This window comes from Protomyctophum bolini, assembly GCF_963924005.1.
Source record: "Protomyctophum bolini genome assembly, chromosome: 16".
Lineage (NCBI taxonomy): Eukaryota > Metazoa > Chordata > Actinopteri > Myctophiformes > Myctophidae > Protomyctophum > Protomyctophum bolini.
In genome coordinates this window covers 10,551,847-10,564,563 of record NC_137877.1, presented here as the reverse complement: position 1 = coordinate 10,564,563, position 12,717 = coordinate 10,551,847, and the positions used below count along the sequence as shown (strand labels likewise).

The 12,717-nt window shown below is 44.9% G+C and overlaps 1 protein-coding gene across 1 annotated transcript in view; it reads left to right on the top strand.

The window, feature by feature from the left end:
* Positions 1–12,717, top strand: part of vwa8 (von Willebrand factor A domain containing 8) — a 120,576-nt gene that overhangs the window by 104,923 nt on the left and 2,936 nt on the right. Inside the window, exons 41-44 of the mRNA XM_080786562.1 lie at positions 1,530–1,655; positions 2,790–2,948; positions 10,079–10,177; positions 10,642–10,880. Coding sequence (XP_080642688.1) covers positions 1,530–1,655; positions 2,790–2,948; positions 10,079–10,177; positions 10,642–10,880 — 623 coding nt within the window. The remainder of the gene's footprint in view (positions 1–1,529; positions 1,656–2,789; positions 2,949–10,078; positions 10,178–10,641; positions 10,881–12,717) is intronic.

The following is a 12,717-nucleotide window of genomic DNA, read 5'->3' as shown; positions in this document are numbered from 1 at the left end:
AAGACTTCACCTGCTGTCACACTGCCTTTTGTAAAGGTGCTGCGTTTAACCAAAGGTTGTGAAGGTGGAGAGGGCCGGATCGTGTTCCCTCTTTTGTTCCTTGTCCTTTTTTTTCCGGCAACTCCTTCCTCCTCAGGGAACAGATGAAGGGAAGAGGAGAAAGTAAAGCTTCTTCGTCTTTCACCCTGCAGGAGGATGGGAATGGGACACTAGAAAGACACTGCTGTCATGTCTCTATTGTTTTCCTGTGTGTGTGTGTGTGTGTGTGTGTGTGTGTGTGTGTGTGTGTGTGTGTGTGTGTGTGTGTGTGTGTGTGTGTGTGTGTGTGTGTGTGTGTGTGTGTGTGTGTGTGTGTGTGTGTGTGTGTGTGTGTGTGTGTATGTGCGCGAGCAGAGGTCGAAATGTTTTCGTTTCACACTAAACTCAAGCGATTAGGTTCTAAACACTTATTTGTAACACTTTTTAAACGTGTCACAGTGTTTAGATTATAAACAGAAGAGCATGTTTAAATGCCATGATTGCAGGCTAGTCCTGTCCGCCTCGGCAGGTGCTGTGTGTGTTCTGTCACTGGGACGGCGGAAGGTTTCAACGGCAGGCTGGCATGGCATCGCTGTTTCCAGCCAGGGTGTTCTTGCTGGTGGTGGTTTCATTGTGAACAAGAAGCCTAAGCAGAGTACAGTACTGTATGCATGCATACCCTTACCTACCTGGCAGGTGAAAAGAATACTGGACAACTCACCCCGGTGCTTGCCCGTTTTTCCTCCCAGACTTTTCACCAGTGAGGGGAATAACTTTGTAATATGCTATTGGCTGTTTGTATTCTTTTTGGAAAAATATAAAAAGATACTCCTGTGGAAAGGCTATATTATTTTACTTATATTGACCCTATAAACAATTTAGTATTATTTAGTATATGTAAGGTTTTGCCCACTCAAATGGTACCTCGTCAGATAATCCCCACATATCCTACAACAACTTCTGTGAACAGACGTCACTGTAGTATAGCTTTTCATAAATTATATTTGTACTTAGGCTGTCTGTTATGAAAGTTTATAGTTAGAGAAATTCAAAGTCCAGCCGTCTGCTGTCCAGCCTCTCCCACCCCTCACTGGGGAAAATTCTGGGAGGAAAACAGAAACGGGGTGAGTTGTCTTGTTACAAGCACCCAGATTAGCATTTCAATCCCTGATCTGCACATGTGTACAAGTGGACAGGCAACGCGGTCCACCACCCCCCGCCCCGGACAGTGAGGAAAAAATAGTTGTTAAGGTGCCAGACTTGGATGCGATTACATACAAAGACAAGACGAGAATTGCGCGAACGGGCGCGGCACCACCTGGTGCGGGACAAAGCGAGGCGAATATATACATTCAGGTCCAATTCCTCATGGGGGCCGAGACCCCTTGATATTCCTTGGTTAATATGACAGATTTAAAGTAAGTACAACATAAGATCTGAGTTATTTTGTTTGCCTGTAATAGGTACAGAGATAAATAATAAGGCGACTTGTGTTTGTTTGTTTGATTCAGGCCAAAGGGAAGGAGCGACAGTGGTTGAAGAACCAAGCACTGGGAGACCTGGACGACGCCAAAATTATTGACGGACTCACCGGAGAAAAGGCCATTTATAAACGCAGGGGAGAGCTGGACCCAGAGGTAGGCAGGTGTGTGTGTGTGTGTGTGTGTGTGTGTGTGTGTGTGTGTGTGTGTGTGTGTGTGTGTGTGTGTGCGTGTGCGGCGTGTGCGCTCGCGCGTCCTTGACCTTGACAACTCTCAGGCTACTTTAACTCAAAAGCAGTTTTTTCCTTCCCCCTCTCTCTCTCTCTCTCTCTCTCTCTCACACACACACACACGCACACACACACACACACACACACACACACACACACACACACACACACACACACACACACACACACACACACACACACACACACACACACACACATATACTGTTGACCTTATCTGTCAGAAGGTACATTCCAGTGGTGTGTGATTATTATTACACCCTCCAATTCTTCTGGTCTGGATCACACACGATTTCTAGTCGTCTCACAAGTTCCAATGAAAACACGCACATACTCTCTCTCTCTCTCTCTCTCTCTCTCTCTCTCTCTCTCGTCTCACACACACACACACACACACACACACACACACACACACACACACACACACACACACACAGACAGTTCCCACACATGGTATACATACTTCAGCCAAAATATGCATGTCATGTTTGTGTTTTTACCTCAGTTACCCCGGTAGTGGTGAATATTTTTGGTCTGCCCTGAAGGCTTCTGGGAGGTGTATGATGAAATAATTGTGTCCTTCCTTGAAATCCCAACCACAGCAAATGCAATGTATTTAATGCTATTTTTCACTTGCACACTATGGAATTAAACTCTACTTCTTTCCGCAAAAGAAGACAAAAAGCGAAACATTTTGTTTTGTCATGGCACAGCGGAGTATTTTTTGGTCTTTTTCATGAACTATGAACAACTTCATAGTAAGTACGCTGTAAAATCCTCAGTGGTAACTTAACTCTGAAGTAAACAATCAAGTCAAGACACACAGATGTAAATAGAATTAAAATGTAATTGTATTATGTATTAAATAAGAACATGAGGTATCTCTATCTAACACAGCTAACTAGAGCCTGACTGATGTGTCTCATGTGTTCATGTTTGAATGTGTCCAACCACCACATGTTGTGTGTGTGTGTGTGTGTGTGTGTGTGTGTGTGTGTGTGTGTGTGTGTGTGTGTGTGTGTGTGTGTGTGTGTGTGTGCAGCCCGGCAGTCCTCAGCAGAAGCCCAAGCGGCTGCGGGTTCTGGTGGATGTGTCCGGTAGCATGTACCGCTTCAACGGAGTGGACGGCAGGCTGGAGCGCTCCATGGAGGCCGTGTGCATGGTGATGGAGGCGCTGGAGAGCTACGAGCACAAGTTCAAGGTAAATTCTACAACGGGTCGTTTCCAGGAAGCAATCTGATTGGTTGAAACGGCTTCTAGACGTGGATCTAACCAGCACCATTCACCACCTAATCAAAACAAAGAATTCAGCTGCTCTGTTTTACCAGAGCGCTAGCAAACTTGGTGGCTATAGGCTAGCTAGTTTCTTGGGACATTTGTGGTCATCTGTCATTAAAAAACTTCAGTGATGCTTGCGGAACTCGACTGCGTCTCGTTCCTGACCGCATCACTGTCGTGGCAATAATCACGTTAAACCACACCCTCTCGTGTCATATTGCTTAAATCACCCCCACCCACGCAGCCATCCGAATCTGAATCATTACTTGCGCAAGCAGAGCGCGCAAGTATTGTGGTCGGCTGGACCAAAAGTGGTATGTATGTAAGGTAGGTGTGGTTATAATCGGCTTTTGATGGTGACTTATACATATACACACATTAACTTTTACCCACCCGACATTGAAACATATCTTAATTACGTCACCATCATCAACAGCCAATTATAAGTCATAGAATATACCTACCACGCCTACCATACATACATACCACTTTCGGTCCAGCCGACCACAGTATACTACTTTCAATTTGCATACATGTATACATACATACAGTACATTACCTGTTACCCAACCAATATTGAAACATATCTTAATTACGTCACCATCGACAGCCAGTTATAACCACGCCTACCATGCATACATACCACTTTCGGTCCAGCCGACCACGCCTACCATAAAAGTTATAATAGGCAGTATATGCTACATTTCAAAGAATATTTGAAAGTTACAAGTTGGGACTCTGTCGGGTGCCAACTTGCGCACTCTGCTTGCGCAGTAAATGGCCTACTAGTGTGCAACGCACAAGTTGGCACTTGACAGAGTGCAGTTCTAGTTTCTACTTGTCAGGCATGTTTGGAGAGACCACAATGACCATTAACCACTTAATTAATTTACTTAAATCCCAAGCAAAGCCACATTTTCACTACATTGCCAGTACCAACTAAACGATTAGCATAATTTGCTGGCATAGGCAGTGGGATTAGTGGTACGAAGCCTGGCATGGATCTGCACTCCGAGGAGCGCACTTTCCTAGTTAGGATTATTATTGATGTTGTGTGGTATTTTGCAATGCCAACTCTATGAGCATGTGAGTGTACATTGTACAGTGTCTAAGGCTGGGCACCTTTGATGCAAGTTACTAAAATACAATAAATCATCATCACCACTAGCAACCATCCAGTGGGCCAGGCCTCAGAAACCACAAAATCAGCTGAGCTCTTGACTTGTACCATAAATTGTAGACTGAGATGAACTGAATCTACTCGTTACAAACTATGACATTTTCACATTTTCCATTTCAAAATGATACATTTCTAGACTATTTGACATCAGAGTACAACTAGTTAGAAGTTTATTATGTAAATACATGTTTTTAAAATACAGTTGTTGTACTGCATACTGCACTATACTGTTACATTCTGTGTATGTAGGCTATAATATTATTTTGACAAATAATTGTCTGAAGGTTGTAGTTCAATGCACCACACTTTATTCAAGCAAATAAAGTGATGTTACTGAGTTATTATCCTGTACATTTAAACAACTGTATACTGTACCTTCAGTTGTACAGTAACAGAAGGGAAGTGTACAATTCTCCAGGGAAATATAAATTTGAACTAAAGTCTATTGACATTGTTTCAAATGAAGTTTTCTCCTACGCAGAGGGAAATAGAAAAGAGAACTAAAGTCAATTGACATTGTTTCAAATGAAGTTTTCTCCTACGCAGAGGGAAATAGAAAAGAGAACTAAAGTCAATTGACATTGTTTCAAATAAAGTTTTCTCCTATGCAGAAAGTGATGCTCCACTGTCAAACATCCCTGCACAAAGAGGAAGTCAACTAACTGGTGCTACCTACAGTATTCCCATTATTTCCCCATGCTGTATATTTGTCTCTTTTATAAATAGGAACCCAAAGTTCCATTATATCTTCTTCCCAAAATAACTAGGAAGGGTATGGCCTGGTCACCCTGCAAAGGCATGCATAAGATCTGGTCATCCCAGCTTAGTAAGAGAGTAGTTAGAGACATGGACACTTTCAAAGAAACAAGAGAAACGGTTGGATGGCACTTACACCCGCCTTTTAATGAGAGCGCAAAATCTGTCTTGGAAGAGCCACCCATCGACTAATCTAATATACGGCAACCTTCCCCGTGTTTCTTCACTAGTCCGATCCAGAAGAGCGCAGTTTGCCGGCCACTGCTACAGAGCTGACAATGAGCTTATATCTTCCCTTCTTCTCTCAGTTCTCTGGAGTCCTGCCTCAGGGCGGACCAGAGGTAGAAAGCTGTCGTTCCCTGATGTCATCGCTAGGGACAGATGCTTCAGTAGGCAGGAACTGGGGGTGGCAATGAAGGACCAGGAAGTCTGGCGTTGCATTGTGGAATCCATGATCTCGACCGCGGTCGAAAAATTATGATGATGTATTGAGTCAAATGTCAAAATACAGCACAGGTTTTTCTTCTTCACCTCCTCAATGATCTTGTGGATCCGACAGATCCTGCTACTGCTGTTAGCTGAACCTTTCTTGAGAGATTAATTATCATATCACATCTTTGAAGTGATACAGTACAGTACAGTACACATCAGTGTAAGACTGATGTCAGGGATAGTTGTCTGGTTTTGAGAGATCTTCATATGTAGGCACTGGGATGGTGTTGGGGAGAGAGACCATGTCAAGCATGTCATTTTTCATGATGATGTCAACCAAATGGCAATTCATTGGTAATGCCGTCGGGGCTTAACACATTTCCCCTGTTTTCCATCATCAATATTTTTTGTATGTTTCGTGTAATTCCTCCTCGGCTTCATCTACTGTCAGCATTGTACCTACAGTATGATATTCTAAGCAGGAGGTCACTCTCTCTCCCTGACTGTGGACTGCATGCAGTCTTGTCCCTCCTTTGACCTTTTGCACCCACACATTTATGACCCTCCATGACTCCCCATACCGCTGAGCTGTCTCCACTCAACGTAGAGTATCACCCCTATCAGCTGCTCCCCCTTGATCTTGTCCTTACACGGATCATGTACTGACTACCAGTCAACATTTCAAACACTGCCAGAACTTAGCCTTACCCTGTCTTGTAGACTGCCGTCCTTGACCCTGTCACTCTAGTCTGAACGACCCCAAGACATTTCAACAGACAACTGGCCACCTCTAGTTCATGCCTTTACATTCCCAGTACTTTCAACATGTTTCTTTTGCAACCAGGTCAACCAGCCGATGACAGTTACTATTGACAGCCATGTTTTTGCTCACGTTCAACCACTCTGTCATTAGTGTGAATGGAGTACAGTGGTTGGTGCTGCTGGATCTTTTGATCTTCCCCTGCCAGCTTTGTCTATAATCTGCATCTTCTGCTGTTGCTCTCAGTTGTACACACGGACAGGGCAGAGGAGGAGAGATGATGAGATGCAACACTGAGTGAAAGACAGGTTTTTAACATGTTAAACAATCCTGAGGAGACAGAAGCAGCACATCTTGGTTAGACACAGCATAGTAGCGGCCTTCAGTCTCCAGAGACCAATAATAACTGGAAATGCACTCTGTCGAGGTGCCAACTTGCATCCCATTATTATTATTTTTAAATAGACACCCATGCTTTCTAGGGTGTGATTTGGGGCCCTAAGAATGAATACAAAATTAATATCAACATCCTAATACTGTCTAATAATTAGATAGGGAGGGGGTGCAAATTATGACAGGCAGTTTCTGCTGTCAAATCTGACTCCCCAGTAAAAAAAAACCTATGTTTTAAATAGACACTAGTGCTTTCTAGGGTATGATTTGGGGCCCTAAATATGAGTACAAAATCAATATATCAACATCTTATAACGGCCATCATGTCAGGTAGGAGGCTGTTGGTCAAGGACGGGAAGGCTCCATCTGCACCTGCACCGTCCCTCTGGGACGCCTCGATGGGACTATTGGCCGGTTACGAGTGACTATCACACAGGCTGCTCAATAGGACGGACGACTATGACTTAAAATGGGGTTATTACCACGTGCACGTATCGGGACTCTGATTGCCGTTTCAGACATACATACATACATACATACATACATACATTTTTTGGTCCGAAAGCCGGTGGCCATCTTGGGGGACTCCAATCTAAATAGAATCCCACCATCACACCACACTGATTTACAGATAGACAGCTACCCTGGGGCGACCAAGGTTTTGGAAAAGGCGGAGGTTCACCCCAGGGTAGAAGAAGTCATTCTCTCGGTGGGCATCAACTGCAAGGACAATGACACAGACCAGACCATGCACGCAAACCTGCCTGTTTGTTCAGGGGTCCCACCGGGATCGGATTTAGGGCTTGTACTTTTTATATTATATTTTAATAATATTGTTTCCACTCTGAAGGATTGTCTTTACGCGGACGACACAGTTTTATATTGTGTTGCCAGTTCAGTTGAGGTTGCCGTTAAGAACCTGCAGCTTGCTTTTAATACTCTCCAGGATGAGAACTAAATGTATGCTGTTTTCTAGGGCTATGAATATTGACTTGGATGGTGTACTTCCTCAGATGGATCCACGATTGAGAGGGTCTCTGAATATAAATATCTTGGCATCTGGCTTGACGATAAACTTTCTTTTAAATTTCCTGGACTACGGGGACATTATTTATAGGTCTGCTGCTCCTTCACTTTTAAAGCGGCTAGACACTGCACCACTCTGCCTTACGGTGGACTACCGGTGATAGTTATGGTACCCACCACTGTGCACTTTATGATAACTCCGGTTTATCCTCTCTGACTGAGAGGCGAGATAAGCATTGGCACCTATTCATATATAAAGCCATTGCTGGGATGCTCCCTGACTATATTTGTTCCATGATGGAACTGAACAATAGCACCTATCAGACCCGCTCTAGTGATTCCTTAAGGCTCAAGGTTCCTCAGACCCAGACAGAGTTGGGCAAGACAGCTTTTTCTGTCAATGGCCCAACTTCGTGGAATTGAACTCCAAAACTCTTTAAAACTGAGCTCCCTGCCATCCTTCGATTGTCAGTTCAAAGGAATGCTCCAGAACATTTTTCACCATGATTGCTCCTGCTTCAATTGATTTATTTTACTTATGGTTGTTCTGCTTGCGCAAGTAATAAACACATTATTACATAAGATTGATAGATACAGTGAAGGGTCGAGAGAGAGAGAGAGAGATGTGGAAAGAGAAAGTCGTGAGTGTATGCAGAAAGGGTTGGAGGGAGACAGACTTCTTGGCCCCTTAGTGACACTCTACCCAACCTACTGCTGATCACATATCAGTGCCCCCCCCCCCCCCCCCCCCCCACACACACACACACACACACACACACACACACACACACACACACTCACAGCACACACACGGATGCACATACATGCACTCAGAAATGCATACACGCACATACATACTGCAGCTCATCGAAACTGCTTTCCTTGCACAATACGGTACATCTTACATAACTGCAACTGATGACACAAGACATTCAAAATCCACACCAATGCATGTTAACTATATTTGCACTTTTTATGCACTTATAAACTAGGCGACATCAGACTTTATACAACCGGCACTTTGACACGTCGCGCCGTATCTATTACGGACATCAATCCGCCTGCTGTTTACCGGACACTTAACAGCCAATGTGAAATAGAGAGAAGGCGCTCGCGTATATATGCTTCAGGGAGATGCGCGCCGCGGTCACATACTCTTTCAACCACGCCAGTCAAAACTGCCCTTATCAGAAATAACTCGCAGAATCTGAGCCCTGGGAGTGAGCTGAGCACACAGTCAGTGCATGCCTGCCCTTGTCTGATCTGCTCTTATGTAAGTCACCTCTCTGACAAGATGGTCTACAGTACACTGACAGCATACATGCGGCCGCCCCCCACCTTCACTTAATGTGTCCCTCGGGTTAATTTCAGAATTCACTGATACTGTACTATTATTGATTTCAGCTGTTCGAATTCCAAACATGCAAACACGACCCTCTTTAATTACTTAGTAGCTTAAGACAAGGAGTAGTATTTAAATGTTATTGTCTTTTTTTTATGTCCAATGGATTTGTATTTAGTTCATAGAGTTAAGATAACTAAAATGAAAGGGATTTGAAAATTTAAAATTGTTTTACTTTTCAGAATTCCAATTGAAAAATAGCAAAGATAAATTCTGGATTTCAATTCAAACATTGCAAAAATAGCTGATCTGCGACACGTCTTGAGCTTGTACGGTACGACATTATATTACTGCTACGACAGTAATATGCAATGCGGCCCTGCCTGTGGAGTGACTGTGGAAATATAGTGGCTCTCTCCATCGTCAAGGTTTCCCACCCCTGGTCTACAGGAAGCATGTACAGTACTATACCGTACATGTTTGAAAGGGTTAATAATATACTGTAAACCTGGTTCTCAACCATTTTAAAGTCAAGGACCAACAAATGGACATTTAATTGGCCATGAACCCCTATCTAAAAGGATTTTGTGTGAAGATTTGTGTTGTTCAATACAGTATGTGAACTTTTCCAAATTATTCCAAATTTGTCACGATTTTTCAAGATGTTTCAAAATGTTTTGCATGTATCATTCTGCAATCTGCTCCTCATCCCCTAGAACCCTAGGGGATCGGACTATAACTCTTGAGAATTACTGCTGTAGACAGTAAAAAAACGGTATCAGAAAATATATAATACCTGGGCACTTCAGGAGACTACCCAAATAAAATAAACTGGTCTGCACATTCTTTATTGTTTTTGCAGAGGTGACTGACGTTTCGACTTTCGTCTTCCTCAAACATGCAGACCAGTCGAGTGTTCCAGTTTATTTTTATTTGGGTGCAGTTATTATATCTTTTCTGATGCAAGTTGTCCCTGTTGAGCACAGGCGAGCCCTTCTACTTTCTACTGGCTTGCAGGACTTCTCTTTACTTTCAGTATTGTACTCCATTTGTCTCTGAGAGAGGGTAATGCAAGAATAAGTCTGAAATGGTATTCACGACAGACATTTTTGTTCTCTTTTTGTCTCACGTCTCTCTCTCTTTGTTCTCTTCCTCCTGTTGCAGTATGACATCATGGGTCACTCAGGGGATGGCTATGACATCGAGCTGGTCACGACAGACAAGAGCCCCAAGAATGACAAGCACAGACTCAAGGTCCTCAAGGTACAGTATATGTTTAACAAGCCAATGATTTTCGTCATCGATGAGATCCCCAAATGATCTCCACGTGGGTGCGTCTGCTGTGTGCTGTACTGACATCATAGATTTAGCCTGGCTTCCTCCCCGCTTCCTTCCCGCGGGGAGGAAGCTTCAGTGTATACGTATAAGTCTGGCCAAGCCAGGCTATCATAGATTGGCTTCCAAGTACTTTGTCCCTATTTCACCCGTGCAATAACTATTTCACCCCGCTAGTGTGAAATATAATAATAGTCTACTGCATATCTCCCCCTCCTCCCCCCCCTCCTCCTCCTCCCCCTCCTCCTCCCCCTCCTCCTCCTCCTCCCCCTCCCCCTCCTCCTCCCCCTCCTCCTCCTCCTCCTCCTCCTCCTCCTCCTCCTCCTCCTCCTCCTCCCCCTCCTCCTCCTCCCCCCCCTCCTCCTCCTCCTCCTCCTCCTCCTCTCTTACAGACCATGCACGCCCACTCTCAGTTCTGCATGAGCGGGGACTTCACCCTGGAGGGCACGGACGCCAGCATCAAGGAGCTGGCGCGGGAGGAGGCGGACGAGCGCTTCGTGGTGGTGCTGAGCGACGCCAACCTGGAGCGCTACGGCATCCGGCCCGAGCGCTTCGCCCGCGTGCTCACGTCCGACCCGCAGGTCAACGCCTTTGCCATCTTCATCGGCTCCCTGGGTGACCAGGCCGAGAGGTAAGTGGTGGTGGAGGGCAACGGATTCGTAAGGAAAATCAAGCGTTAATACTTGAATCACTCGAACGCAATCGAGCCAACCCTATAACCCTAGCCTGGCCCAGCCAGCGCGGGTATAGCGCATAGAGCTTGCACTGAATAATATATTCACTGATATATTCACAGCGGAGAAAACTGACGTCACCATATTTCAAGCGACACCCCTCTGCACTGTAGTTCACTCCCACTCCTAGAGCAGGCCCAGGCTTTTCATGCAAATGAACGAAATGCGAATGCGAACGAAAATAAAAGCCTGCATGGGTACCGAGGCTAACCCTAAAGCTAACCTCAGTCTTAACTCTTAACCGGCCACGTAAGTCCTCCTAAACATATATCAGTCCATGTAAGTCTGTTTCACGATGTTTTAGCTTCGCCGACACCCGACAGTCATTTCACTTCCGTGTTTCCTAGTCGCAGCCAGTATACATGCACAGTGGGCTCCAGGCGAGCCTGCTGCATGGCTCCATTGCATTCGAGTGATAACTTAAGTAACTTACTGGTGATTATCGGTTGATAACATTGGGAGCGGGTGCGGAGGGGGGCTGTACCAGCATAACCACGAATGAAGACATTGAACCGGTGACCACCTTAAGTCTACATGCCGGTCGGCTCTGCCGGGCCTTTGTAGTCTTTAATCCTTGTTTAAATCCCGGCCTTTGTGGGCCGGACAAAGACGGATAAGTGCCCTCTTAAATGAACTCCTCCTACGTGTTGCCGTCCTTGCCTCGAGCCCCTGAGTCCCTAGCCTTTCTATAGGTCTATAACTCTTGGCTCGGGGCCAGGGCTGTGTTGTGGCTTGTGGCTTTCGCGTGGCCTTTGAAAAACTAAGCAGCTGTATGGTTACAATATACTCGTCGTAGCCTCGGGGCTTTTAAAAGGACTGAGGCCTCTCCTCATGCCCACAGCCAACCTGTCTGTTTAGTGGAACGGATTCACTACAGTTACAGTGCTTATTATGTTCCTAACACCAACCAAGGACAAGAATATTTCAACAAAAAAGCGCCCGCTTTAAAATATATCAGATACAGAAGGCTCAACAGCAACCATGATTGAGTTTTTTAAATGTATTTCATAATGTATATAGTACAGTATACCGGTATATATTAATACAATGTGTTTTCTCCCGTATAGCTTTTGTATGCACATCAAATCATATTTGATGTGCAACATATAATGTTGCAAAATATTGAAAACATTTATTTCACGGCTTATGTTTTATGTTAGCCTAGGCTTTTATATCAGCTCCATGGTGCTCCTAAGTAAAAACAAAGATGCCTGGAAAAGGCATCTGTTTCAACCTAAGCTGTTCCTGCTGCCTGAAAGACAGACAGTCAAGCAGGCAGGCAGGCAGGCAGGCAGGCAGGCAGGCAGGCAGGCAGGCAGGCTGACAGACAGACAGACAGAGAAAGTCTTTGGCCCTCTGAAAACTCCTTTGGTGAGCTTCTATTTAACCACAAAGGCTAATTAACCACAAATGTGTCACAGCTCTACTATTGGCACTAGTGACTGGTCACCCACCCTGCTTGCTCTCTCCTTTGGACTTTCCACTTAATAGACACAAAGTCTGGTAAGTAAGTAAGTAGCCTTGCCGAGCCATGAGGTCCATAGGGCAGGAGCCTATCTCCTGTTTCTGTAGCGTGAGGCAGCTTGATGTACAAGTACACCCCCTGGAGATGACGCTAGTATGTCGCAGGGACATCCAACCCTTGATGCTGAGTGTCAAGCAGGGAGGCACTGGGTCCCATTTTTTCTCTTTGGTATGACCCGGCCGGGGATTGAACCCCGACCTCCAAGTCTC